This window comes from Hipposideros armiger, unplaced genomic scaffold (genome assembly GCF_001890085.2).
Source record: "Hipposideros armiger isolate ML-2016 unplaced genomic scaffold, ASM189008v1 scaffold_0, whole genome shotgun sequence".
In the NCBI taxonomy this organism is placed as follows: Eukaryota; Metazoa; Chordata; class Mammalia; order Chiroptera; family Hipposideridae; genus Hipposideros; species Hipposideros armiger.
Genome location: NW_017731350.1, coordinates 4,028,614 through 4,056,169, shown reverse-complemented (window position 1 = coordinate 4,056,169; position 27,556 = coordinate 4,028,614). Strand labels below are relative to the sequence as shown.

The following is a 27,556-nucleotide window of genomic DNA, read 5'->3' as shown; positions in this document are numbered from 1 at the left end:
CTAGATTGAAGAACAAAAACGACAGCAACTTGTCTGTTCCCCTTCCCCCAATTCCCCAGCACTGTTCCCATCCCCCAATTCCCCAATAAAAATCTTTTTAAAAAAAACAAAAAAAACCCCCAGCATTTTAACAACCTACATGATCTTCTGTGTGTAGTAGCAATCAGTATTAATTGTAATATTGCATATCTTGAAGAGTAGTAAAAAATGCAAATGTGCCTCTTCAGAAAGAAACCTATAGGAAATAAACCTATAGAAAAAAAGAACATTTTTTCAAAACTTCACAAATTAAAAAACAAAACAAAACAAAAAAAACAATGACACTGGAATATGAGCTTTACAAGGCAGGAGTTTTTGTTGGTTCTGTGCTCTGCTACATCAGCAGCGTCTAGAACAGGACCTGGCACATAGCAGATGCTCAATAAATACATGGTGAATGACTGTTTTAACAATAAAGTTTGATTATAAATTTAAGATATTAGAAGTGCCCCTGACAGGCAATGGATCAAATGGAAACTAAAAACCTAGATAAAATTTTGCATTTTAAATTGACCCTGACAAAAAAATGAATAAACTTAATATTTCTTTTCAGTTTACAACTGGTTATTGTTGGTTTGAAACACAGTCAGCCTCCAGTTGAGAAACATCAAGTATTTGGATATATTTTAGTATATAAAATTTTATAGTATACCTATCAAATATTATACCAGTCTACAGATCACAGCTTTCTCATCCCTGCTTACAATCCTTGGTATCTATTATTGTCTAATATTCTTTTAATTGCATGTAACAGAAAGCAAATTCCAACTAACTTAAGCAGAAAACAGGGGAGTGGATGGAGATTTACTGGAAGAGTTCTGGGGTGGCTGATGGGCTTAAAGAACAACCAGTTCAGGGGACTTTCGGAACTAGAAGGAAAGTCTGAGTCATCAGGACTGTCTCTTTCTGAATGTCTGCTTTATTCTCTCACTTCTTTTCCATGAGGTTGTAATCAAGGTTGCCAACATCATCAGACTCCTCCTATCTACCTCTCCTGAGAGGAAGTTTGTTTTCATAGACCCAATTAGAAAGATCCCAGGGAAGGATGCCAACTGGTTCAGCTTGGGTGACACTCCTGTCTCATGGACCAATCTCTGTGGCCAGGGAGGGAGAGTGGGTCACAGGAGGATTTGGCAGCTCCCCTTCAGAACATGTCAGCAGTACGGACAAGGTAGATCAGCTTTCCAAAAGAGCGGCGGGCATTCTCAGATGAGAACGAATGTCGTTCACAATGAAAACTAAAGCTCCTGTTTGAAGTCATCAGACACAGACCGCCTTCTGTGGATTGGTCCTACAAGGCTTCCCACTTTCAAATTCTGGGCTCACACAGCCTGTTACTTAAGGATTCTTGTTGTCCAGAGACTAGTTAACTGAATTATTAAGATCTGCATTATTAAAATGAGATAACAGTCTCAACTGAATTAAAAAGGCAAAGATAATATTAGTATCTTTCTTTAAGAGATCAAAAGCACTTTCATCAAAACTTAGTAAGGCCAGGATAGCCTGATGGACTGATGAATAAAAATTTCCTCCGTTTTACCAACTGGAAACTAAAGCCAGATTTCCCATCTAACATCTCAGTTGGTGAGGAACTAGATTGGTTTCTAGACTAATGTGTTTCACGTTAAAGACGGGTGTCTCAACAAGTAAGTGCAACCCACAGACCAGTGTTCAATATTTGGCTTTACTTTATAAAAATACACAACTTAAATACATGTGACACTCTCTATACAAGACATAATCAACTGTTAGATTTAACATTTTCAGTTACTTCACCAGAAAGCAAATATGTAAATTACCTCGTAAGAGCAAAGGGTTTCTTTAGAGACTGCATTCACAGTCAAAGGGACTAACGCCCCCGCGAGCAATCAATGCGGGAAGCTAACCTACACTGTCCAACTTTCCGACAAGTCATTTCACCAATTTCACCAACAGGGCCTTTATTAATGGCCCAATATTGCACGGCTTGGCAGACACAATCTGATGGACCCACATCACGGGTTTAAGCTTTTGTCTTCTCTAGAGATGCTTAATGGAAAAACCAAGGTACAAACAGTATTGACTGTGTCTTACAATTGTGCTAAATACCAATCACCAGAAGTATGAACCTCTCTTCACTTTGCAAAACTTGCAATGGAAGGTGGTGAGTTATCTTTTGCAGCCAAATTCCTTTCAAAAGTTTCACAAAAACGTTGGCAGGCTCAGAGTGAGTTAGATGGAGTACAGTGGGGAAAGGAGTGACATCCCAGCGCCCACTAAAGTTACTTGTAAGAAGGGCCCTGTCACTGTCAAAGGCAATGTGTGCACGGCCCCACCCTTGACACGAAGCACTTTCCTCCCCCTCCAGGCTGTGTTGCTGTTCTGTGAGGAACAGCTGCTTCATGTCTGATGGGGCCCGCTTGCTCTGGCTTTCTTTCAGAAATCTAGCTGCCTTATCTATGGCTCATTTAACTAACAGTGAATTAGGTACTAGTTTATGGATATAAAGAGATATTTACCAGTTGAGAATTCAATGCATGAGAACATACTAAAGTGAGTTTCCTGAGGTAAATGTGAGAATAGGTGCAATCTGTAGAATTAGAGCAACTTATCTTGGGTGGCGGCACAATATGAAGTTAACAGGCAAACAGAACCAAGGACACATTTATGTGAAGAAATGAAATGACAATGCTGAACTGAAAGAAATGTTGACAGCTGAGCATATCAATTGAAAAGGAGGCATGAAAGGGGAACAGAGGAACAAACGGAGGGTGTATTTTAAAGTGCTTAGGTAGGTTGGACCAATGAATCTGAAATGCCTCCAGGGATTTCTAAAAAGTTTTAAAAGTGTTAATTCTTCATGACTCATATATGGAAGAAATGGCTTTTCTTTAATAATAGCTGTTCAAACTTTTCTTTTTTGAAACACAAGATTCTCTATAAAATTTTTTTTTAGCCATTGGAAGTACTCTGCTAGTTGCTATTCTCGCTGATGTATTTTGAAATCCTAAGTGGCTGGATAATTTTATTAAGCTTGAACTACAAAGTACATATGTGCATCAGGAAGTTAAATTACAGAGGTCTGTAAAGTTTTGTATGAAGTTAAGTACCAAAAAAATTTTCACTGCAGGTGATGCTTATCTTCAAGGATTATGGCAATCAGAAAAATTCTAGGACCCTGAAACTTAACTTACTCCTCTTCTTTCTTTTACATAAATGAAGTAGTGCATGGCCAGCCTTAACATTAACAATGAAGGTGCTGGGAACTGCATCCTAAGACCTAACAATCAAGATCAGGCTGAACTTCAACAAATCACTGACTATGTAAAGATATGAATGGAAGCTCTAAAGAACTCTCTTTGCTGTAATTGCTCATCTGTACAATGTAGTTGGTGAGGTGACCAACCTTGTGTTTAATAACAGTGATGAAAACTGGCACCAGCTTGTTATACACGGCCACGTACCCATGCCAGTTGGGGCTGACACTACCATGCAGGATCCTCCATTCATATGACTCCTCAATTTTGTTGCAAAAACAGATCAATATTTAATTACTTTAGGCATGAGGAAGGCCTTAAGCAAAATTTAGGTACAAAAGAACTTTGGGTTGGAGTTCTGCAGTCCTAAGGAGCTAGTTAAAATTAAGAGGCTAGTAGAAAACCCCATAAGAGATCGGTATTTCAGATCTCAATTCTTAAAAAAGAACACTTTCAGTATCACCAAGATTAGGAAATAATGCTGTGGTTTCCCGACAACAAACTCAATGCAGCTCAAAGGCAGCCACACAAAGGAAAGCTGCTTTGGACAGGAGAAGAATCCAGAAGACAGCGGCGGGCTTGGATCAAATGAACCGCAGCTTTTCTTCTTAGGTGATAAGGTATGCGCTAATGGGCGATCAATATGCGATAGCTGTTTAAAATTCACAGACAGTAGTAACATTTTATATGCTTTAAAGCCCTAATTAGTGCAGAGTGGTCACAGCTGAAAATACGAGCATCATGATGAGAGTCACGCACTGAGAACGGCTCCATAGGCTGAAAGGAAGGCCAGTTCTCACATCTGATCTTCATTCATCCCTTGAAGACCGAGAAGGAGACTATGGCAAGAGAATGTATTTCTCTATATGAAATTAATTTTCATAATCTGTAGTTTAAAAGTACTACTATGCAGAAATTTGGAATCCAAGAAATATTACGGAGATTCCTCCCCCACAGGCCGAGCGATCTCTCCCTCCGCCACCACCCAAATGATCCATTCTTGTCTCTGGTCAACCAGGCCCAGGTCAAGGCTTGTAAGGGAGGATTGAGGAGGCGGTGGCTGGAAGCCAGGGATTCAAGAAGAGAGAAATGGTGGCAGAATATATATATATATAGAAGAGGGAGAAAAACAGGGAGCTGACACTGACGAGGAAGTGAAGAGGGAGCCTGGCTTGTGGAGAAGCACCCCTGCCTTTCCTACTATCTGGGAAAATAATGCAGAAACAAGAAAATGCATTAGCCTCATATGGCGGGGGCTCTCCTAGGGCATCAAATTGCCCGAGCCAGGCTGGCCAGGCCTTCTGAGGATGTGTGGACAATCTAGCATGACCTGCAAGCACTTCTGTTTTGGGTCTGATTCCTGATTCCTAGGTGACGATGCTCCCTACAGCTACCAGCACCTATTTCCACAGCTAAAGAGAGGCCTCAGATCCAGGGGCAGGATTAGCAGCAGCCAGTGGACCCAGAGTGGCTGCCAACGCCTTTATTCTCTTAGGACTGGCTTGTCTCTCCGCTTGGTGGTTGGAGAAGGAGAATAGGGTGAATGTCATAAAGGGGCTGCTCAACTCAGAATTGTATCGACTTGTTTCCCAAACTTCCAAAGGGCCGCTAAGAATTCATTAATTTTAGATGAATGGTTAAAATACCACCTAAGGAACTCATTCTGAAAGGAGCGACCTGCTTATGAGATCACACCAAACCTCCAGGGGTTTTGAGATTGTCTGCTTCTGTTTTTGTTGTTTTCCTCTCTGGTGATGAATTTTAAAAAAAGAAAAACTGAAAGGGTCCCCTTGTCCTGCCTCCCTCCAGAAATCTCATGGACTTTCCTGAGTCTTCACTAAAGGAACTTACAAATGAATCGGGGAAAAAATAAATCAATTTGGAAATATGAAATGAACCGTAGTGGATAAATGGTGCTTGGTTCTCTTCACTTCATCTCTCTATGAAATGGTAACAGGCACCTGAATTATTGATTTACAAATAACAACACATGAGTGAAAAGAGCAGTAAATTTTTGCGGAGGAAATAAAATCCATGTTGGCTCTTTTACCTCTAGGGAAAGTCTGTTTGCACTGGAGGCCCACCCTCGTCTTTTTTCCTACGTTCTACTTGATATTTTTCAGGAGGGCTGTTCGGGCATTCACAACTGCTTTGAAGGCATCTTCACTGCCAGGTGCTACGCATTTGTCAGGGTGAAGCAGTACAGCGAGCTTCCGGTACGCCTTGTTGACTTCATCCCTACGAAAAGAAGCAAAGCTCTGTCAGTAACAGGGCCAGCCCCACACACTGCATTTAGCTGTATGGATAATGCAGTAGCTCTTGCAGTAAGCAGATCCCAAATATTTACTATCCTTTCTAAAGGTGGGACTAAAGGACTAGGAAACAAGCAAACAACAGACAAATAAATAATACATAGCATACAAGTAGGAGAAAGGACAATGCAAAGTGAGTATATAAACGCTAAGAAAACACTTGGTAAACAAATGATCAGATGGAAACAGACAGTACTTGGCACCTAGGGGGCACTCAGCAAGTCTGTGCTGACTGAGGTAGCGAGGGCATGGGGAGATCAGGGCAGGTCCCCTGGCGGAGGGTTCCGCAAGGTGGGGCTTGGGGATTAACACAGGGGTGGGGAAATACACAGCAGCTGGGAGAAAACTGGCAGAGACTGGGAACAGCGCATGGACACAGCATGTAGTTCCAAGAGGAAACCGCTAGGAAGCACAAGAAACAAAACGAAGCTGGCCAGGGAGGAGGGGTCAGTAAGTGAAAGACAATGAAGGCAAAACGGCAGACAAACTGGATTTGACAAACAGTAACAACAGCAGGTGTTTCGTGACAAAAATGGTGCTGGGAACGCTGTTTCTTGAAGTTAGGAGACAGGTAGGAGGTTGCTACCATACCCCAAGCATGAGTACAAGAGTTTAGATGACGGTGTTTGTGGAAGGGAAAATAAACAGTATGAAGAAAGAAATTACACAGGTGTATAAGGTATAAGAAAAAGGGCTGAAATGAGTTCCAGGGTCATGGAGAATTTGAGGCCCCGGGAAGATGGTGACACCAACGACCAAGAAAGGGACATGGAAAGGGGTACCTGAGAATTACATACAGTGAGCTCCCTGAGACCAAAGAAACAAGAGAGAAATGAATATTATCCAGAGAGGAAAGAAGCAATAACAATAAATGTTTCTCCAAAGACCCTCTGAGCTCCTCCCCGAGCACAGACTGGTTGGGAAGGGGCCTGGAGGCCACTTGTCCCTACAAGTCTCCCTGTTCTTCACTGTCCTCAGGTGTCTGGCCTCTGAGAGTCTTCTAAGTACCCAGCCACTCCCCTGGCCAGAGTCTGGCGCTCTCTCTATCAGATGGTTTTATTTTCCACCTTCCTGTTGTAATTCCGGATTCCAGTTATCCAATAAGCTTGGATATGGTGCTTTCCCAAATGTTCTAGCTTTTCTGCTTTATTTTTTATCAGAAGGGTTTCTAGTTTGTCTCTCCAAATTAGGGAGATGGTCTTTGATGTCTTGGATATGATGGGCAGTCTTATGTGTCAACTTGGAGCGACTGAGGTCATAGGGCCATGTTAACAGTTCTCCATGTCTTCGTTATACTTTCTAAAGGGTTTTCTGCTCTTACGAGTCTTTCTAAATTTTTTTGTTTTAATTTCACATGTGGCTCTTCTACATAGGTAATTTTTATATTAGTTAACAAAAATTACATTCTCCCTAAAAAATCCTCTGTCTTTGAGGCAGGTACAGCATCCTCTCCTTTCCGCATGAGTAAGTCCCATGTAGGACCCCTCTACCCAGTCTGCTTCCTGAGGGAACATGTCCAAATGGGGTTAGTACTTAGGCCTGGTCCTCTAAGAATGCCTTTTAAGAATTCAGGGTAGCAGGAGAGAGTTTCAAGGAAAATTTTTGGAGAAACAAGAATGAATCAAGTGTGTAAGAAATATATTAATTCTACTGAAGATTAAGATTTTTTTAAAATTTAGGAATAATAAACATAGCACTGAACAAACATTAAAACTCTATAACTTAAAAAAGTGTTTTTAGGTTTTGCACAAATGTGCTCAATGCCATACAAAATTAGTTAGATAGACCCAGAGGAACAAAGGTTAAAAAAAAAAAAAAGCACATGTTTATGTTGGTTAAGGATATGGAACTAAGGAAGTTCCTGTAAATTTTGGTAGATTCCAATTAACCACAGTGAATAAAAAAGAAAACAAAATTTCTTTTTCCTTAAAACATATTGTTCTAAGTCAATTAAGAAGTAAAGCAATAGTTTCTTAGTTTTAGAGCCAATATGCTTTGGAGATGAAATGGAAGAATTTAGAATGAGACCACAGAAGTTTAAAAAGACATTTATTTAAAAGATAGTAATAAACTTTGTGCTATATACATGAGGTCATCCGAATTCCTTCATGTGTTTAAAGTATCCTCAGTAATGCCTGGCAAGTCAAATGTGACCAATAACTGTCTTCCTCTTTCCCTCCCCTCTTTCCTTCTGGACTTAAAGATATGCTCAGACCAAAATGGAGAAAAGATACTTAATGCTATTAATGCTAACCAAGCATTTTCAAGATGTACTTTTCTCTTTTTAGGAATCAAAGTGAAAAAGAAGAAAGGGAAAAACATGGAAAGCTATGGTACATAATAGAGGTCTGAGAACTCTTATAAATTATGATGTACACAGTAACAATAGTATTATATCGTAAAAAGTTATGTAACCATTAAAAGTTCTTATGAGGGTAGATCTCAAGAGTTCTCATCATAAGGTAAAAACTTTTCTTTTTTACTATATAAGATGATGAATATTAACTAAACTTGTGGTAATCATTTCACAACATACGTAAGTCAAATCATTAAGCTGTACACCATAAACTTATACAGTGCTGTATGCCAATTATATTTCAATAAAACAGAAAAAAGGTATATAACCATATTGAACAATGATTTATTGCACAAGCAACAAAGAGTAGTGGTTCTTTTTCTCCCAAATAATTCTTTTGGTGAAAATAAAATAATTTAACATAAATATATACAGATGAGGAACTAGCAGGATTTTTGAGAGCTATAGAAAGACAGAAAAATAGGCAGACACATGTGTTCAGGGCCAAAAACCAATTTTACTTCTAACTCCTGAGATTACTGAATGTGTTTAGTCTGAGTTCCAGTTTTCCCTATAAAATTGGGCAAGTTGATTGCTAACTATCTGTCCTCCTCTAAAATTCTATGATTTAAAATTTTTCTTTTGTGAGGTACTTTTTTAAGGTTACATTAGCTTCAAGGCTGTTATTCAACAAAAGCAGAGCATACCATTTCAGAAAGTATTTATGCATATACACTACACAGTTCCCACATCAAGCAACTGGTATTAACTGAATTATTCAGTTAATTCAGTGAAAGGGCATATTAAATAAACTAATGTATTTCCACACATCTTCATATTTTTAGCCAATTACAAGAAGATACATCACACCTATAATTTTGATGACTGAGAATTTTGATTCTCTATAAGAGAACTCAGCACTAAAATCCTAGAGTACAGCTTACCTTGAGGCCCCAGGTTTGACTCCCAACATGTCCCAACTGTCTTTACTGTTTCGAATTCTGCGAATGGTGTCTGCTTGTTCTTTGGTGAAACTAGCACTGTTATTTGTAATAGGACGTTTCCCGCCATTTTCACATAAATCAACTATGGATGCATAAAAGGTCTGTGAAAAGAAAACATCTCAGAGTAGAACTGATTTTGTGAAAATAGGAATTCCTTTTAAGCATCAACTTAAACAATGTTAATATAGTCCTATAACTTAAAATTCATAATAAAGCAAATATTTCAGAAGTAAAGGAAAATATGATCAAAGAATTAAAGGAAAATATACTCTTAATCAGTGAACAGATAGAGAACTCAGCAGAGAACTGGGAACTACACAAAAGAACCAAATGCAAATTCTAGAACTGAAAAGTACTGAATTGAAAAATTCACTCAGTTGATTTAACAGCAGATTGAAGTCAAACCAATAGAGACTATGCAATCTGGAAAACAGAAAAAATTGAATAAAAATAAACATAGCCTCAAGGGCTGTGGGACAAAACCAAAGGTCTAATATATACGTAGCTGGAATCACAGAAAGAAAAAACAGAATAGGGGGAAGAGAGACAGAGAGGCAGACAGAGAGAGAGAAATGTTTTAAAAACTTCCAAAATTTGATGAAAAACACCTGCCTACCAATCCAAGCGACTCAACAAATCCTAAGTAGGGTAAATATAAAGAGAACCGCGCCTAGGCACATAGCACAACTACTGAAAACCAAAGATAAAGAAAAACTCTTAAAAGTAGCTGGAAGGGGAAAAAAGGCATATTATATACAAAAGAATAAGGGTAAGAATGGGTGCTAACATCTCATCAGACACAACAGAGGCCAAAGAAGAATGGACTAACATCTTTAAAGTGCTGATTTAATCTGAACAGTTATTATTTATAATTCTTGGACAAATTACTACTCTTAGGTGTCCTCATATCTGAAATGAGAATAATACCTGCCACATATTGTTAAGAGTCTCAAATGAAATGAAATATGTAAACTCCTCCAGAATTGTAAAATACTATTCAAATGGTTAAGTATTATTATTATTGCACATATATAGGTACAAACTCACATAGGTCTACGTACTCAAAAGAATACAAAGGTGGCAAACCAACACTCAACCTTATTTGGTCTTGAAATAGAAGCTACTGATGCCCAATTTAGTCTGTCAGCCAAGGATGAAAGCTGTCTTCTAATAGGAGTGGTGACAGCTTGTGAAAAGGAAATTCAGCATAAAAGATTACATAAAATCCCACTCAATAATTAAGAACAACTCTTTATAGGATAGCTATATTATTTGAAATACTAAAAATTCCCCCAAATATCAGATATATTCATAAGAAAAAATGCAATATTCATGCCACCACTTACTTCCTAACGTATCTATAATTAAGAGTTGACTTGACTTCATAACTTAGTTTCAATAGTTTCCTCCCCTTAAAATTATTCAAGATTAGTAAGTTTTAAAATGTGACCATCTCTTCATGTTCCAATATGAATACACCTTCTATTGCCTGCTTGATTGGTGAGACCTAATTTTTGTGTGTGACTGGCTGGATTCTGCAGTGATAGTCTCCTCTTCTCTAATTGCACCCTCATGGGTGACAATATAGGAGTATAGTAGCTATAACAGGGCAATTCTGCCAAAGCAACGCTTCCATTTGATTATGCATGCCTTTGGTTACAAATGTAACCAAAGGTAGTTTTAAAGAAAATGTTTGTCCCAGTTAAGTGTATAATAACTGTTGTTAAACTGTTGTTAAACAAAAGTGATGATAACTTGATAATCATCAGAATCACCTAGAGAGCTTTTTCACAACATTAAGCTTCCAGTAGGTTTAGAATCCAGCAAGCTGTATTTTGAAGAATTTCCTCCAGGTAATTCTGATGATCAGCCAGGTCTGGTCTAAAATAGACAGCAGACAGCTATCACACATACACACATACTCACATTCATATTGTTTCTCTTTCTCTCACCAGCTTCTGAAAAGAGCTTATTTTAATGAGAAATTCCTATTACTTTTTTGCTTCTCATAATTTATACTAAAATTTGTCATGGGCAGCCTTGACACAAACTCTAAAACAACAAAATGCTAGGTTACCTGGAACATCTCATTAATTCCTTCTCCAGTTTGTGCTGAAGTCTCAAAGTACAGGAACCCTTTGCTTTCGGCCCAAAGGCGCCCTTCACTTTCATCGACACAGCGGTGCTTGGCACAGTCAATCTGAAATAGGAAGTTGAGGGGCAGAGAAGATTCCAAACTTGTCCCACTAGAAAAGGCCCAATGAGGTCTTTATCAATCCTTTATTGAGGTAAGTACTATTCTTAAATGAACCCCAGCACTAGGACATAGAATTTTCAGGACCAAAAGGGACAAAAAAATTACTAATATTGAATGTGGACTGATTTTCCGTGGCAACAAGTGCCTATTACCACACTTCCAACTTTATCCCTTGAGTAAACTGCTGCTATTCACCTCTGTGAAAGTCGGCTTCATAATGCTTTTTGCTGCACTCACAGGGCTACGGGTCTGCTTTTCATACCTTCTCATAGCCAACCTTTCTCCTAATTACTGCCCCTCCTCCAATCAGGTCAGAGTGTGATAATTAGGCTCCACCTCTCCTGCCCAGTCAGCACTATGGTTCCCCAAGTATGGCACCAGAAAATGGATGAAAATCCTGATATACCCGGTTTTGATTTTTTATTGTTCTTGTTGTAGGGACATGTTTTTAAAAGGTGTTGATTTTTATATTACTGAATAAGAAATTTTTCTTTTTATTTGTTCCTAAAAACTCAGAGCTGTACTATTCCCATAATAAATCTAGAAAGTTGAGCCTACCATTTCCAAAGCAGTTACCTTGTTGGCACACACTACAAATACAATATTTTCCATGTTTCCGTGAGGTCCAAGATCTTGCTTCATTTCTGCCAGCCATGCATCAAGGGCATCAAAGGTGTCTTTCTGCCCAACATCATAGACCAGTATCACACCCTGTGTGTCCTTGTAAAACTCATTGCGAACCTTCACATAAAAGAACAAATGCACAAAATCTAAAATAGTAAGCTTCGAGAGGTTGGGGTTGGGCTGTGACTTTACAAAAACACATCTCACAGTCATCAACTTAGCAAAGTATGTTCTTTTGTATATTCATAATATTTGCTGCCATATCTTAATATCTGCTGGCCATTAGGGGACTTTTTATAAAATAAAAGTAACATGATAAAAAATAAATCTGTCAGTACAGAAGGACTTGTAATGGAAACAATAGCCTCCTGCCCTTCCTCACTTCCAGTTCCACTCCCCAGAGGCAATCCATCTTTAATTGTTGTTAGTAGACCTTAAAAGAACACAAATTACGTAGAGTCCTTCATGGGGAGAACTTGGAAGGTGAGTGAACAATTAAAAAAAAACTTAAGGCAAAAATGACACAAATATCAGCAATAAGCACAGCCATTTATATATCACATCCCAAAGTTGGCTTTTCCCAGGACGCGAGGCAGAGCTTTCCTGTGAGTCTAGGGTCTCTACACCAACGTTAGAACTCCAAACACAGAGCCTCAGTGTAATGTAGTGGAAAGAGCACGGGCTCTGGAGCCAGACAGATCTGGGTTCACACTTACTTACTAGTTGTGTGATCTTGGGCAAGTCACTTAACCTCTCTGCGCCTCAGTTTCCTCATCTGTAAAATGGGGATAATACTACTTACTCCACAGGGTTATGATGAAGGTTAAATAAGATAACGAAGGCAAAGCACCTAATGGTGCCCGGAAAACAATGTGTATTAGCACCTTCTCCCTTCCTTCCTTGCATCCATTCTCTGATTATCCTCCTTTGATGCTTTCATTAGAAATGGCAGCTCACCTCTGGGGCATCTCTACAATTCTGGGAAGAGGCAGCACGAAGCGCAGGGCACACTAGAGCAGCAGAAGCAATGACAGGTTGAATGCATGAGAAGCAGCATTGACGGATTTGGGGTTTCAGTGACAGGCCATGTATTAGATTCTTTTCTTTACAAAGCATTCCAGTATGTATTTAGACTCACACTGAAGTGTCTATAATTTTCTAAGCATAGATACCTGGACCAAGAATGTAAGTGCCTGTTTATTTGCAGAAGCATAAGATGCTATCATCTGAAACTAAAACCAACAACATCAGAAAGAATTTAAAGTGATGGAAGACCCTTCACTTCTGGCTCTCAGTACCCATGGCCCTTAGCCCTTCTGCAGCAGTAAAAATGGGGCTCTCTCTTCTTTCCTGGGACTCTGGCTGCCTTGGCTCCCCTACACCACATCCCCCAGGCTCTTAACTGAACCCATCTCTCCACTGCTCCCACTCTAGCCTGCCACCGTAATTCCACAAATCCTGTCCTGGTGCCTCTTCTTTTCTCTTTTCCTTCTTCCCATCTCAGCCACATCAACCACCGTCACAGTCTCAACTGTGAGAACCTCTGGGATGAGCCCTTTCATCTCTACCTCCAGACCTGCATTTCCAGTTCGCTCTAGACTCTTCCAGCTGAATGTCCTGATGGAACCTCAAGTTCAACATGTACAACAGGAAACCCTCCGACCTATTCCTCCCTAAACTCTTCCTTTTCTTGAACGTCTAGTGATGAAAGTAGCCCACCGTTCTCTGTCACTGGGTTGAAAGCCTGGTGCTAAGTTTTGCCGCTTTCCTCTGCCTTTGCTCGGCAGACTCAAACAATCCTGCAGAAGCCACCTCTACCACAGTTCTTGGACCTGTCACTTGCTTTCCATTTTTCATCGCCAACATTATGTCTTGAATAAACTACTGCAAGAGTCTTCTAATTAACCTCCCTAGCAACATTATACACCATGCACATTTATCTTTTAAAGCCCTGGCTCAAAAATTCTTTATTATTTCCCCACTGCCAACACCCCAAAGTTCAAATTCTTTAAATTGATGTTAAAAGTTTCTGATCAATCCTCCGCCTAGTCCCTTGTACTTCAAACCGGATAATCTCTCATTCCCAGACCTGCCATGTGCCTTCCTAACTCCATCTGGAAACAGGCACCTCTTTATCAGCAATCTCTCAAGGTCTAGCTATAAGACTGTATCTTTCATGTAGTCCCCACCATCTAACTCCCTACCCCTGTCAGACAGAATGTCATTTCTATGTCCCCTGGAATACCACAGCATTGTGTACCTCTAACCCAAGGCAAGCAGAAGGAGGGAAATAATAAAGATAAGAGCAGAAGTGAAATGCCCAAATTGGAAAAGAGCAGAAAGCCTCCTTAGGGAAAATGAAAAACCCAAGGAAGGAAAAACAAAAGGGAATGGCCACGAGATTCATTATGAGACTACTTAGGACTGATAAACAGGTGAAAGTAAACCAAGTGGGCTTCTCTCTGGGGAGAGAACTCATATGGCTGAGGAGTGAACTGGAATGATCAAACACCCTGCTATGAAAGAAGTCACTTTCCTGAATTCTTAAATCTTAACATGAATGTAATTATCCTTCCATGTTTGGGGGTGAGGTATAGAGTAAAAAGCAACAGTCCTTGGAAGGTAAAAATGTCTTACACCAGCTACATTTACCTATTTTTACAGATGATATGAATATTGGTTCTTTCAGATAATTCAGGATCTTTCCCTAAACCACTGACAATACTGGATATAGGTTTTCTCAGAAAAGCCTTTCTTACCTCATAGAAGAAGGGGTGTCCAGCCATATCAAAGATGTTAACTTTGATTTCCCTGTCTCTGACTTGTACCCTGAAATGTTCAAATAGAAAAAAATACCAAAGAAGGTCATGGTTTCTGCATTCACATGATAGCATTTATGTCATTTATGAATTTCAAAAGGGTATGTGTGTGAAATTTAAGAGGCTTCTTAGTGCCTCTTCTAGATTCCAGATAATCTTTACAATAGGAGCCAGCAACTTGGCAGATAATCCTGCCTCCTTGTTTTAATAACACTCAACTCACTTGGAATAAACACCCTCATTCACCTTCAACTTGCCTCAAGACACTCAGTCCACACCCCTTAACTAACAAATGGTGGCTATTACTACGGTACTAAGAAAAATTGATTTGGGACAAGTAAGAGCGAAGTGAAGGAAAAGAAAATGTTTTATTTCCCTTAGTAAGACATCGTATTTAATACTAGTTATGCTTGGTTACCATGCAGAACAATAACAAAGATGTATATTATTAACAATACCTATTTAATTTTCTTGTGATCTTCACTGGAGCAATAGCAATAGTCAATTTCTTTTCAGAAATTTGAAAATAAAGAAAAAAGGAAAATAACAACCATTTATATTAGAATGAACTACTGTTAACATCATAGCATATTTGGTTCTAGTCCTTTTCTTTTTTAATGAAAAATCACTCCTGAAAAATGAATGAACAAAAACATTATAAATAATTCAAACACAAAGATATAAGTTTAAAATTTATCCCAAATCCTATCACCCAGAAAAATACCTTCATTAAATAGATGAACTGCAGACTTCTTTCTATGCACAGATAAGACTAATAAACAAATATTTTAATAAAATGGGATTATTCTATTTAAAAATAAAAAGCTTAAAATTTACTTTTAATTGAATTTAACAACAACAACAAAAAATTGAAGTGAACTTGGAGGAATTATTGAGCTTTACATATAAATGTGTCCTCGCCACAGAAATATTATTTCCTAAAATATTCCTCTAAGGTTAAAGAATAGAGATTGTTAACAATTAATTAAAAGATTAGAGTCTTTTTCTTTTTTAAGTAACATATTTCAGTTTTAGACAGCAATGATAGGACTCTCTCCTGTGGAATACAGGACATCAGCACTTGCTCTCATTGTCCCTAAACCATTTTCTGGTTTATTTATTATTATTATTCTCTGTCCAAATTTATAACATCCACTTTCAGTTCTGAAACCATAATTCCCAGCTGTTTGATATTACTTGCATATTTAAATCAAACTAATCATTTTATCATGATCTCTTCACTGCTGAATTCTCCACCATATTTCATCAGGTCTAAGATGCACATTTGTGAAATCAGAATCCATCTTACAAGAGAGTGTGAGAACAGCAAAACAAAACAAAATCATTCACAGAGTTTGACAGCATCTGGAGACGATCTGGTAAAATACTTTATATTAGAAAATTTTACCTTATAAGAGATAGCCTCTGAGAAGGGACGGAACTGCAGTCTATAAAGTCGGGAAGTGACACAAATGTTGTTCACAATGAAACTCAAAAGAGGTCAATTTAATTCTGAAGCCAGACAAAATTACCTTAAGAAAAATGGTAATTCATTACCTCAAGGCAGTGCTTTCCTAAATTATGGCCTGAAGACCACCTGCATCATAATTATGGGGAGGGGGGGTTGTTCAAAAGGCAGATTCCTGGGCCCCACCTCAGACCCAGTGATCAGAACCATAGTGAGTCCTAGGAACCTGCATTTTGACAAACTCTCCAAGTAATTTTTAAGCATACTGAAATCTGAACTTCCCTATATTGAAAACATCTATTATTTTGATAGGCCAAGAGAGCACCCCCCCCAACCCTTTCTCCCAATTGTGGTTCAAATGGGCTGTGCCATCTCGTTAGTGATCCCACTCTACTGGCCACAGCTGAGCTGGGGAAAGGTGCCTGTCCCCACCTGGCAATCAAAACCTTCCCTGGGATTTTTAAACTTGGAATACTAGTTTTGGTCCCTCTTTGGAAGTAAAATTTACAATGTGAGCCTGAGAGCTCTGGAAGCTGGATAAAGAAAACCAAAAGGGGGGTCGGGGAAGAGAGAGAGAGAGAGAGNGAGGGTGCCTTGAACCAAGAACATTTGGGAAAATTTGACCTAACCCACAGTTCATATTGAAATTTCACCATTGGTCCCAATAATATCCTTTGTAATTATGTTCCCCACCCTCTCATCTCTCACCCCCTGGTCTGGAGTCTAATCTAGCATCATTTAGTTGTCATGTATCTTTAGTCATCTTTTATCTGGTATGGTTCCTCAGCTTTTCTTTATCTTCCAAAATGACAAGTTATTTTTAGAATACTCCCCGTTTTATGTTTGGCATATTCTTGTGATTAGATTCTGTTGTATTTGGCTGGAATATCACAGAGAAGACATAATGTCCTTTTAAAGGCACCATTATCACAAGGTTGGTGATGTCAATTTGTTCCATTTATTAATGATGTTAACTTTAGTTGGTTAAGGTGTAAGGCAGTGTTCACTAGATTGGTAAATTGAGATTTTTCCTTTGTAATAGGTAATTTGTAAGAGGATATTTTGAGATTACGTAGATATTCTTCCTTCACTGAACTTTCGCCCACAAATTTTTAGAATTCAATGATGATTCATGGCTAAAGAAATCATTACCAGGATGGATGCAAAATGGTGATTTTCTAACTCCATCATGCCTCCTACATTTATTACTTGGTCTTCTACGTTAAGGGAGAGCTTTCCTTTCTCATTCATTCATTTATTAATCTATATCAGTGTGGACTCATATGCTTATTTTAATCCATGAATATTGTGGGATTACTATTATTTATTTTGATACTCAAGCTGGCTCTTATGTCTTTTTGATATGTCACCACCATTTTTTGAGCGCTTCCTTGCTTTCTGGCACAACGGGCCCTGGTTCCCTAAGTCCTTTGGTGGAGAATGGTATTTAGAAACCAAGATCTGGGTGCTAGGTGTGCTCATTATACTAGGGTGTCTGCTTTGGGCCCTTTTAGTTGAATGAGCCAAAGAAATACATTTACATACATGCATGTCTATAAATATCCATGTATTAAAACATAGTTTATACTGATACCCCTAATTCATTTTAGTACAACAGGATTCATTCTAGTCTTCTCCCTTTCCATGTTCATAACTCCCCTCTTCAACAGTGAGAAACCTGGCTGTCATTATCCTCAATANTGAAGAACAAAACGACAGCAACTTGTCTGTTCCCCTTCCCCTAATTCCCCAGTACTGTTCCCATCCCCCCAATTACCCAATAAAAATCTTAAAAAAAAAAAAAGTGATAAAGGTGATATTTAAAGTCAATAGGAAAAGAATGATTTGTTTGGTAAAATGCTACTGACACAATTGATTATCCAACTGGAAAAAGTTAAGTTTTGTCTTAACTTCCCTATAGACAAAAATAAATTACAGATGAGTTTATGATTTAAGTATCTAAAAAGAAAACAATAAAAATTTCAGAAGAAAATGTGCAACCTCAAGGAAAGCTTTTAAACCAAGATAGGAAACCCAGAAACCATAAAAGACAGACATAATTGAGTATGTATAAACAATAATAAAAGCAATTGTATGGTAAATAGCTATAAAAATATTAAAAGACAAATAACATATTTGGGCAAATATTTGTAACTAATATGACTGGTAAAAATTAATATCTCTAATGTCCCCAAACCATAAAAATTGATAAGACATATCCCCCAACAGAAAAATGGGTAGGGAGTATAGATTGGACAATACACAGAAGAGTAAATCCAAATACCCAACGAGCATATGAAAAGGTGCTCAAGTTCATCTATAGTCAGTGAGATGCAAATTAAAGTAACAATGAAATTATTTCTCACTAACCAGATTGGTAGTAGTAATTAAAAGAATGACAACACTGGTTGTTGTCAGGGATTTCGGGAAAAGAGTACCTAAATACTGCTGGTGGAGATACGCACCTTTTTGAAAAGCAACTGGCAATAGCTACTAAAATTTTAAAATGTGCTCTTCAACTCAGCAGTGCTACCCCTGGGAATCTAGTCCATAGAAATTAGAGTACCAGTATTTAAGAATACATATACAGACATATCTCAGAGATACGGCAGGTTCGGTTCCAGACCACTGCAATAAAGCCAATATAGCAATAAAGCGAGTCACATGAACTTTTTGGTATCCCAGTGCATATAAAAGTTATGTTTACACTATGGTCTATTAAGTGTGCGATGGCATTATGTCTAAAAAAACACAAGGTACATATCTTAATTAAAAAATGCTAATCATCATCTGAGACTTCAGCGAGTCATTAAGTTTTTGCTGGTGGCCTTACCTTCAATTTGTAAAAAATACAGTATCTCTGAGGTGCAATAAAACAAGGTATGCCTGTATGTGTACACACACACACACACACACACACACACATACACACACACACAAGGGTATTTATTGCAACATTGTTTGTAGGAGGGAAAAGAGCTGGAAACAAAGTGAATTCTCATCAACAAAGGGAATACTTGCCTATCATGAGCTATTATGCAACCAGAAAGAAGAGTGAATACAAGTATTGGGTTGTCGGAAAAGTCATAACTTATGTTTGCGACAGATGGCACTAGTTCATTTTTGGAAGTACTGGAGTCATTTGCATCTATATTATTGCTGTCATTTGACAGCTGACAGTTCTAGCTTCATTCTAAAAAAAATTGAGCGATTTGGCTGAGTTTTCCAGATTTTACAGCAAGTTGAAGATGGAAGAACAAACTGTGCATTTTTGCCATATTTTACTGTTTTACTTCCATAAAGGGAAGAACGCATGTCAAGCTTCTGAAAAGTTGCATAAAGTTTAGGATGACAATGCTCTACAAGAACGTCAGTACCAACGATGGTTCATGAAATTCCATGCTGGTGGTTTTGATCTCAACAACACTCCTCAGTCAGGGAGGCCCACCGAGGTTGATGACAACAAAATAAAGGCATCGATCGAGTCAAACCCATGTCACACAACATAAGAGGTTGCAGAAACATTGAACATCCATCATTCAAGCATTCATGACCACCTGAAGAAGCTGGGATACGTAAGCAAGCTTGATATTTGGGTTCCGCATGAACTCAAAGAAGTTCATTTGATGGTGCGTATAAACATCTGCAATATGCTCATTAAACCTGAAGACAAAGATCCTTTTTTGAAGCGACTGATAACTGGTAATAAGAAGTGGATTGTTTATAACAATGTGGTGAGCAAACAGTCTTGGTCCCAACGTGATGATTCACCTCAAAGGACATCGAAAGCAGACATTCATCAGAGGAAGGTTATGCTCTCAGTGTGGTGGGATTTTAAAGGTGTCGTGTTCTTCGAGCTCCTAACAAGGAACCAAACAATCAATTCAAATATGTACTGTCGGCAATTGGACAGTTTGAACGAATCCATCATCCAGAAACATCCAGAGTTTGTTAATTGTAAAGGAGTTGTGTTCCATCACAACAATGTGAGACCACACACAAGTTTGATCATCCGTCAAAAATTATTGGAGCTTGGATGGGATATGTTGCCTCACCCACCATACTCGCCTGACCTTGCGCCATCAGACTTCCACTTGTTTCATTCTCTTCAAAACTCTTTGTATGGTAATAACATTCAATTCAGATGAGGCTGTAAATCAGCACCTTGTTCAGTTTTTCGCAAATAAAGACAGGTCCTTCTATGAACGAGAAATTATGAAGCTCACTGAAAGATGGCAAAAGGTTATCGAACAAAATGGGTAATATATCACTGATTGATCTTTGTTCTTTATATAAATAAATGACCTTTGAAAAACATAGACAAAATATGTCATGACTTTTCCGGCAACCCAATATGTCAGATAACTGGGAAGAACTGACATAATGTATTATTAAGAGAGAAAAGCAAACTCCAGAGAAGTATATTCTACACTATCGTATAATGGGGGTAATTCTGACTGCAAGTAAGAAACCCAATTCAACTGATTTAACTGGAAAATATTTATTTAATATAACTGGGAATCTAGAATTAGGGCAAGCTTCAGAGTTGGTTGATATAAAGAGTCAGTGGTAATTGCATTAGGAAGCTTCAGGTCCTAGAGGACCCTGAGAACTGGGCTGGGGCTTTGGGAGTAGGTTTACTGCCAATGCAGAATGTTGAGTTGGATATAAACAAAGACCACAGAGAAACCTCAGGGTTTCCCCACAGAAGAGATTGACTAAGTCATTCAGAATCCCCTTTTTCTCTTTGCATCTATGGGAGCTCTAAAACAATGCTGAATAATAAAGGAAAACAGCAAGTATCCTTTTTTGTATCTAATTTTAATAGAAATGACCTTATTAGCATTTTACCATTTGGTATGTTTGCTATTGGTTGATAATAAATACTGTTCAATCTTAAATTTAAGTAGTTTCATTTTATTCTGATTTTACTTAAAATGTTTGTTAGAATTGACTACTTGATTATATCAAATGTTTTCCCAGTACTGAAAATATGTACTCAGTTGATATGACAAATTATGTAATTAACATCTAGATATCAAACCATGTTTGCAGTCATGTGATAAACCCTACTTACTAACAGTGAATTATTTTTTATACATTGCTGAATTCTGTTGATATTTAGAAATTATGCATCTCTGTATATGAAATTGGCATATACTTTTCTTCTTTGATACTATATCAAGTTTTTCTATTTAAGTTACCATGACTTCATATAATAAATTGGAGTCCTGTTCATATTTTTCTTTGCCTTGGAATAACTTAAGCAACTGAAATTATGTGTTATTTAAAGCTTAAATAAAGCTTCTTCATGAAACCATCTGATCTTAATACCTTTTTCGATGGTAAATCTAATTGCTTTCTAATTCCTTCTAAGGTAACTGGTTGGGTTTTCTACTTCTTTTTGAGTCAATTTTGGTAATTTATATTTTGCTAGAAAATATCCCATTTCCTGAACATTTTCAAATGTGTTCCCATAGAATTGTAGGTAGTATTCGCTCATCATTCTTTTAATCTCTTCCAGTGTGTGATTATGTCTCCTTTTGAGTACAAATCTTGTAATTTTTTGCTTTTTCTTTTTATCTTAAACAGACTTTTAGGCACTTTGCTTTTTCATTAATCTTTCCAGAGAATTCTCTTTTTCTTTTGGTTTATTTTGTGTCTTTTATAATGTCTTAAGTATTAGGTTCCTCTAGTATTTTAAACTGAGATATACCATACCATAAAAATTCACACTTTGAAGATGGTTTTTAGTATACTCGCAAAGTGGTGCAACCATTCAATTCCTTTATTTTTTACCTTTCTTTTACAAATGAATAAAATAATGCATTTTCCTTTGACTGCAGCTTTAATTTTGTCCTGAAGCTTTTAGTATGCTTTTCATTGCTTCCTGGTTATTTTGTCATTTGTTTTAATTTGCCTTTTGATCCGACAATTATTTACTAGGGCATTCTGTAATTTTTAACTTAAAATTGTTTATCTGTATATCTTGCTATATTTTCCAAATTCTTTAAAATGAGTATGTGTTACTTTTACAACTGAGGGAAAAAAATTTTTAAGTTACATTTAAACCTTTTATCTACCTAAAATTTACTTTTGAGAAAGGAATGAAATAGGAATACACTCCACTTCCAAACAGTAGGAGGCAGTTGCTCCAATAGTAATTTTTAAATGGTTCCTACTTTTTTACTATGTTGTTACATTTGTAAACTGAATTTCTTTATATGGTTGGGTTTATTTCTGGACTTCATTCTATTCCACTGATGTCCATATATTTCCTTTCCAGTATCAATAGGAAAAGCTTGGTAACTTTAAAATATGTTTTAATATCTGGTAGTACTAGTCTCTCATTTCTCTTTTCACAATTTTCTTGGTTATTCTCACATTTAATTTTTCATAAGGGGCTTTAGTACCTTTTATTATGCTCTGAAGAAAAAAACCATAGTGGTAATTTATAACCGGAATTGAAATATATTTGTCGAGTATTTTAAAGAATTTACATCTCTACATACTAAGTGAATTTAATTACGGAGAAACATCTTTCTATTTGCCTAAGTAATTTTACGTCCCTTTGTAGAGTATAAAATTTTTCTTCATGTAGGTCCTACCTATTTCTTCTTAAGTTTAAACCTAGACACTTTATTTTGGCTTTTGTTGTAAATTAAAATAGTTTTCAACTATACATTTCAAAAAATTATAATTTAATGTAATAAAGTTATTAACTTTTGTATATGAGTTTTTCCTTATTGAATTTTCTTATTGTTTCTGATAGTTTTTCAGTTAGCTCTCTTTGGGTTTCCAGATAAACAATCGTATCATTAGTAAATAATGATAATTTTGCTTTCTCCTTTCCAGTGCTTCATATTTTTTTCTCTTATCTAATTGCATTGGCTAATAAATCTAGAACAATGCTATATAAATGTGGTGACACTGGGTATTTGGGGTTATTTCTAATGTTGCACCATTAAGCATAGTAAAATTACAAAAGTCATGCATGCTTATTTTGGCAATTTAGTACATAACCTTCTAGAGGCTTTTTATTTTCTTTTAATGCCTGGCACATAGTTGATGTCAATAAACGTTAACTTTCAGTGAATGCTATGTTAATACTTACATATACAGAGGGTGCCAAAAAAATGTACACACATTTTTAAAAAGGAAAAATCTATATTAAAATTGTAATACTCAATATATACTGATAACAAAAGATAAATAGAAGTCATGTGTATAAATTTTTTGGCCACTTAGACAGAAGGAGAGACAATTGGAGTGAAGAAGAGATGCTCTTAGAATTCATTTAGGGAAAGACCTTGGTCACCTCTTGCCCTCCATCCCCCCATATGACAGGAGAGCTTATAGCTGATAACCAGTAGATGGAGCAAAGAAAAAGGCAGTCGAACTAAGGCTTTTTTGAGAGAATGGATGTGGTCACAGTACCAGAAATAAAATCAAAACAAACATACAAAATGACGCAGGCTCCTTGACATCCCCGGCAGCTCCACTGTGAAACACATAAGCATCAGTTACGCTCCGTTACAATTGAAATGGTGTAGATTCTGGGCTCCATGTCTTTATAGCAACATTTTACAAATCCCCAATCCTCACACACACCCCACATATTCCCTTTGGCTCCCAAGCACTGCTTGGGGTAACTAAATTTTTATTCTCCACCTCTAAAAACCGGTCACCTAGAACTCTGATATGGTATCTAAGCAAACGATCTGACATTAGGACCTAAGCCTCCTTAACTCTCTTTGGAGTATATTCAAGGGTTAAGGGTCACAGGAGACAGGATCTTATTGAGCGTGACGTCGGTGTAGGAGGAGACAATCAAAGGTCAAAAAGGTCAAGAGCGTTTTCCTCGACGAGCCACATCTGCCAGGAGGAAACCAGGCCTGCTCAGGGGCGGGGAGGAGGCTGGGCCCCAGGCTGTTGAGTGACCGCCCTCCCAGCCAATTGGCACGTCGCTCCGCAGCGCTGAGGTCCCGCCCCTCCCAGGCAGGTACTCACTTTTCCCACTTCGGCGTTGCCCATGGAGATGACTTTGATGCGCAGGGACTTGCCAAGCTCCTTCCGCTTCGGCATGTTGGCCTCCATTGCCCTCGCTCTCTCGGGGCCTCCCGCCTCTGTCTCTCCTTGTTCACCAAGCTGGCCCGTCCCTCAGGCCTCTTCATCCAATGGTGGAACCGCTGCTATCGTCACCGCCCGGGATCTGCCGTTCGCCATCCCCGCGGCTGCCTGGCAGCGGGCGCAGGCGGTTGGGAGCGCAGGGAACTGGAGGGAGGGAGGAAAGAGTCTCGCGATGCTAGAAAGGGGGCAGTCTGACGTCATCGCCAAGCCCTGGAGATGAGGCTATGTTTACCTGATCCCTGGGGTCTGGTAAACGAGTTGCGGGCATGGCCCTAAGCAGGTGGCGTGGAGGTTGTGGCTGGGTTTTCTCTTCATGGTATGCGTCGCCTGTGTNTAATCTAGCAGGAGACATTAAACATATACAAATAATAAAAATAACACAAGGCAATTTATGATAAGTACCATAAAATAGTTGAGAATTTTAATATTTCTGTCATTTGCAACCAAAGAGTCCTGCCTGATAAAGGAGGTGTTCAGAGGCCTTATGGGACCAGGAGCATTTTACTCCTTGGAGAGATGGACAGGTGGAGAGATGAGGGGAAAGGCCGTTTCAGGGGGACAGAATGAATGATGGCACTGAGATAGGAAAGTTAACGGCAGTTCAATGTGGATGGAGAGTAAAGCGTGTAAAGGAATGTAATAGCAGAGAAGGGGTGCAGCAGACTGGGCCATAACAAGTGAGCACCTGAGATTCCAGTTTCAGGGAGTATGCTGTCTACCTCAATTGTACTCTTTGGTAGTATTATTCCCTGAAATGTAGCCCTGTCTCCCCAAGCTCATCCCACCTTTGATTCATCGCTAAATAAATCCCCAATTATATCCAATTTCACTCTTGGATCACTTTTGCTAGAGTCCAATAGGCTTTAAAGATTCTATACCAATAAAGTCCTCTGATAGGAAATTTTCCACATAATATTTAGCCTTTTCAGAGAGGATATTTCAAAATGCTCTAAAAGCACACCTGCTAATAAGACCTCCTTTTACAGAAACGTGTTTCCTGAAAAGTGGTGTCTGCTAGTTAGGCTTTGTGCTGACACGTTCATCGCTGTAGACCAAGCGCAAAGCTGGGTGAACAGAATGTGCTCAATGATGAATGAATGATATGATCTCTGCATATCTGTAAAGGTCTCTTATTACTATTCTTTCCCAATTTATCTTCAGAAACTCTATTTCAAGATCGATCACTTTAGAAGGGTTCTAAATTTCTATGTAATTTACAAGCCCAAAGAAATAATATACTCACTTCGTGACTCCATAGTCAATTCCAATTGTTGCAAGGTATTTAGACACAAATCTTTTCTCACAGTATCGCTTTATAATACAGCTCTAAAAAGGTAAAAATACATACTTTTAGTAAGTATACACTAGGAACATATACAAAATAAGCACATTTCTTCATTATGGTTTCTTCATTCATCGCTATGAGAGAAAGCATTTTTAAAAGTCAAAATTATAAGATAACTGAAACAAATGCTAAAAGCAAAGATTTTAAAGAAAAAAATATTTTTAAATTCTTCCCTTAATATCAAATATGGGTATGTTTTCAGTTTGCTTCTCAATCCTTGTGTTCTTTTATTTGAAGACCTCTTCTGTTACACTTTCAACAATACCACCAAAGTTTGCATGTCTAGCCGTGACCTCACTCCCAAGACCAGATCCACATCTCCAAATATCTACTAGACTAGTTTCTACTTAGATGTCCTGCTGTTACCTCAAATTCAGCAAGCCCAAAAATTAACTAATCTTATACATAAAAACAGCTCATCCTGCTGACATCCTACAACTGTTAATATAATGCCACCATTTTCCCAATCACAGAGGATCAAAATATTAAAGTCATGTTTGATTCTAAGCCTTTCTAAATCTTCTTTTGACTGTTTCTTCCAGCTTTTTTTCATTCCAATTCCCACTGATACCACTTTGGTTTAGGTCATCCTCTACTCCAGGACAACTGTAGGAAATGCTTTATTGGTCTTTCTACCTCCTTTACTTTCAAATTTCAGTCAATGCTGGACATCACTAACATTATTCCAACTCAAAAATCTTCAGTGGCTTCTTGTTGCCAAGATTTCAAAATCCCAACTCCTTTGTCTGTTATTCAAGGTCCTCCATAATCAGGCCCTAATCCATCTTCTCCATCTAAACACTTCTGTAGAAACAGTCCATTTCTGCAAAACTCCCAAAACCTGGCTTCCTGACTTTTGTCGTTACTTTTCCTCCTACATGGAATGAGTTTTCTCCCTGCTTTCCAAATCTTACTTATTCTTTAAGGCCCAGCTCAAACTCTGAGCACTCAGGTTATAAGAGATCTTGCCTGCATCTGAACTCCTCTAGCACTTTACATATATACTATTATATGTACACACACTGTGCGTTTGTCATCAGTCATACACTGCCTTGCATTTTTAATTACCTTTTCACATGTGTATGTTTACCTTATCACTTCAGTTAGGTAGTAAATTACTTGAGTGCGAACACAAGCACCAGTATTTTACTCCTTTACATCTTTGCAGCAATTAGCTCAGTGCCAAAGAAAAACCAATTTAAAATGGCTTGTAGATTAATAACAATCCTTAGCACTCATGAAATTTATAATTTACTTGAAGTGCTGGTGATGGGGTTTATGCTGTTCAAATCCTTCTCTGATGAACCTCAATCTAAAATAGGACAGTTACTATAAAAAGCACTTAATAAGCTCATTGTGAACTAAAGGGAAAACTTCTTTGGCGTGACTACTGCTAAGAGGCTACACTTTTAAAAACACTTTATAGCTTGAAAGCACTTCACAAATGTTTTCTCTCACCATATCTTAGAAAAGTAAATACAGCTTTTTTCTAGATTATTCATGAGATTAAGGGGGCTGGAAGTCCTTCAACTCCAATTAACTATTTAAACACTAACTCCAAGTGTTTAAAGAGATACACATTTAAATAATAGTGTTAATAACCATTCCCTATAATTCAAAGACAAGATTCCTGGTCTTTAGGATCTTACAAGCTACTTAAATAACATAGAATTTTTTGTTTTCACTGTTTTTTTTTTTAAATAGATTTTTAGGCACTTTTAAATGCAATTCCAATTTTAATCTTAACAGGTTTGAGTCTTTTTAAAAATAGAATTATCCTAAAATTCATATGAAAGAACAGCTATCTGAAAAGAACTAATCAAAGTATGAAAAAAGAAGAATGGGACAGGGCAGTAGAAAGAGAAGGGAATTTGCCGTGACAGATACTAAAATATAGTCTGAAACTAATTAAGACAGTATTATGCTGGCATAAGAGTAGACAAATAAGTCAGTAGAACAGAACAGAGCACCAGAAATAGATCCCATTACATAAGGAAATTTAAAAAGTGATAAAGGTGGGCCGGCC

The 27,556-nt window shown here is 37.8% G+C and overlaps 1 protein-coding gene across 3 annotated transcripts; it reads right to left on the bottom strand.

The window, feature by feature from the left end:
• Positions 1-1,704: 1,704 nt before the first annotated feature.
• On the bottom strand, positions 1,705-25,530 carry DNAJC27 (DnaJ heat shock protein family (Hsp40) member C27). Of its 3 annotated transcripts, XM_019646975.1 has the most exons (7): positions 25,429-25,446; positions 15,046-15,095; positions 14,528-14,597; positions 11,721-11,885; positions 10,965-11,087; positions 8,828-8,988; positions 1,705-5,513 (listed from the first exon to the last, which is right to left on the bottom strand). In XM_019646975.1, the coding sequence occupies exons 3-7, from the start codon at positions 14,552-14,554 to the stop codon at positions 5,381-5,383; spliced, it is 609 nt and encodes a 202-aa protein (XP_019502520.1). In that variant the 5' UTR covers positions 14,555-14,597; positions 15,046-15,095; positions 25,429-25,446; the 3' UTR covers positions 1,705-5,380. The 3 variants fall into 3 exon arrangements, with proteins under 3 accessions (XP_019502520.1, XP_019502450.1, XP_019502607.1); XM_019646905.1 differs by lacking the exon at positions 15,046-15,095 and having other exon boundaries at positions 25,429-25,530; XM_019647062.1 differs by lacking the exons at positions 14,528-14,597; positions 15,046-15,095 and having other exon boundaries at positions 25,429-25,512.
• Between the last annotated feature and the right edge of the window lie 2,026 nt (positions 25,531-27,556).

What these genes read in the sequence shown, in the direction of transcription:
- DNAJC27 (XM_019646905.1), bottom strand. Translation starts at nt 14,554, where the DNA reads ATGGCTGGACACCCCTTCTTCTATGAG. An exon ending in TTGTAGTGTGTGCCAACAAG is followed by an intron (nt 11,088 to 11,720) that starts GTAACTGCTTTG and finishes TTCCTATTTCAG; the next exon opens with ATTGACTGTGCCAAGCACCG. An exon ending in GTCAAACCTGGGGCCTCAAG is followed by an intron (nt 5,514 to 8,827) that starts GTAAGCTGTACT and finishes TTCTTTTCGTAG; the next exon opens with GGATGAAGTCAACAAGGCGT.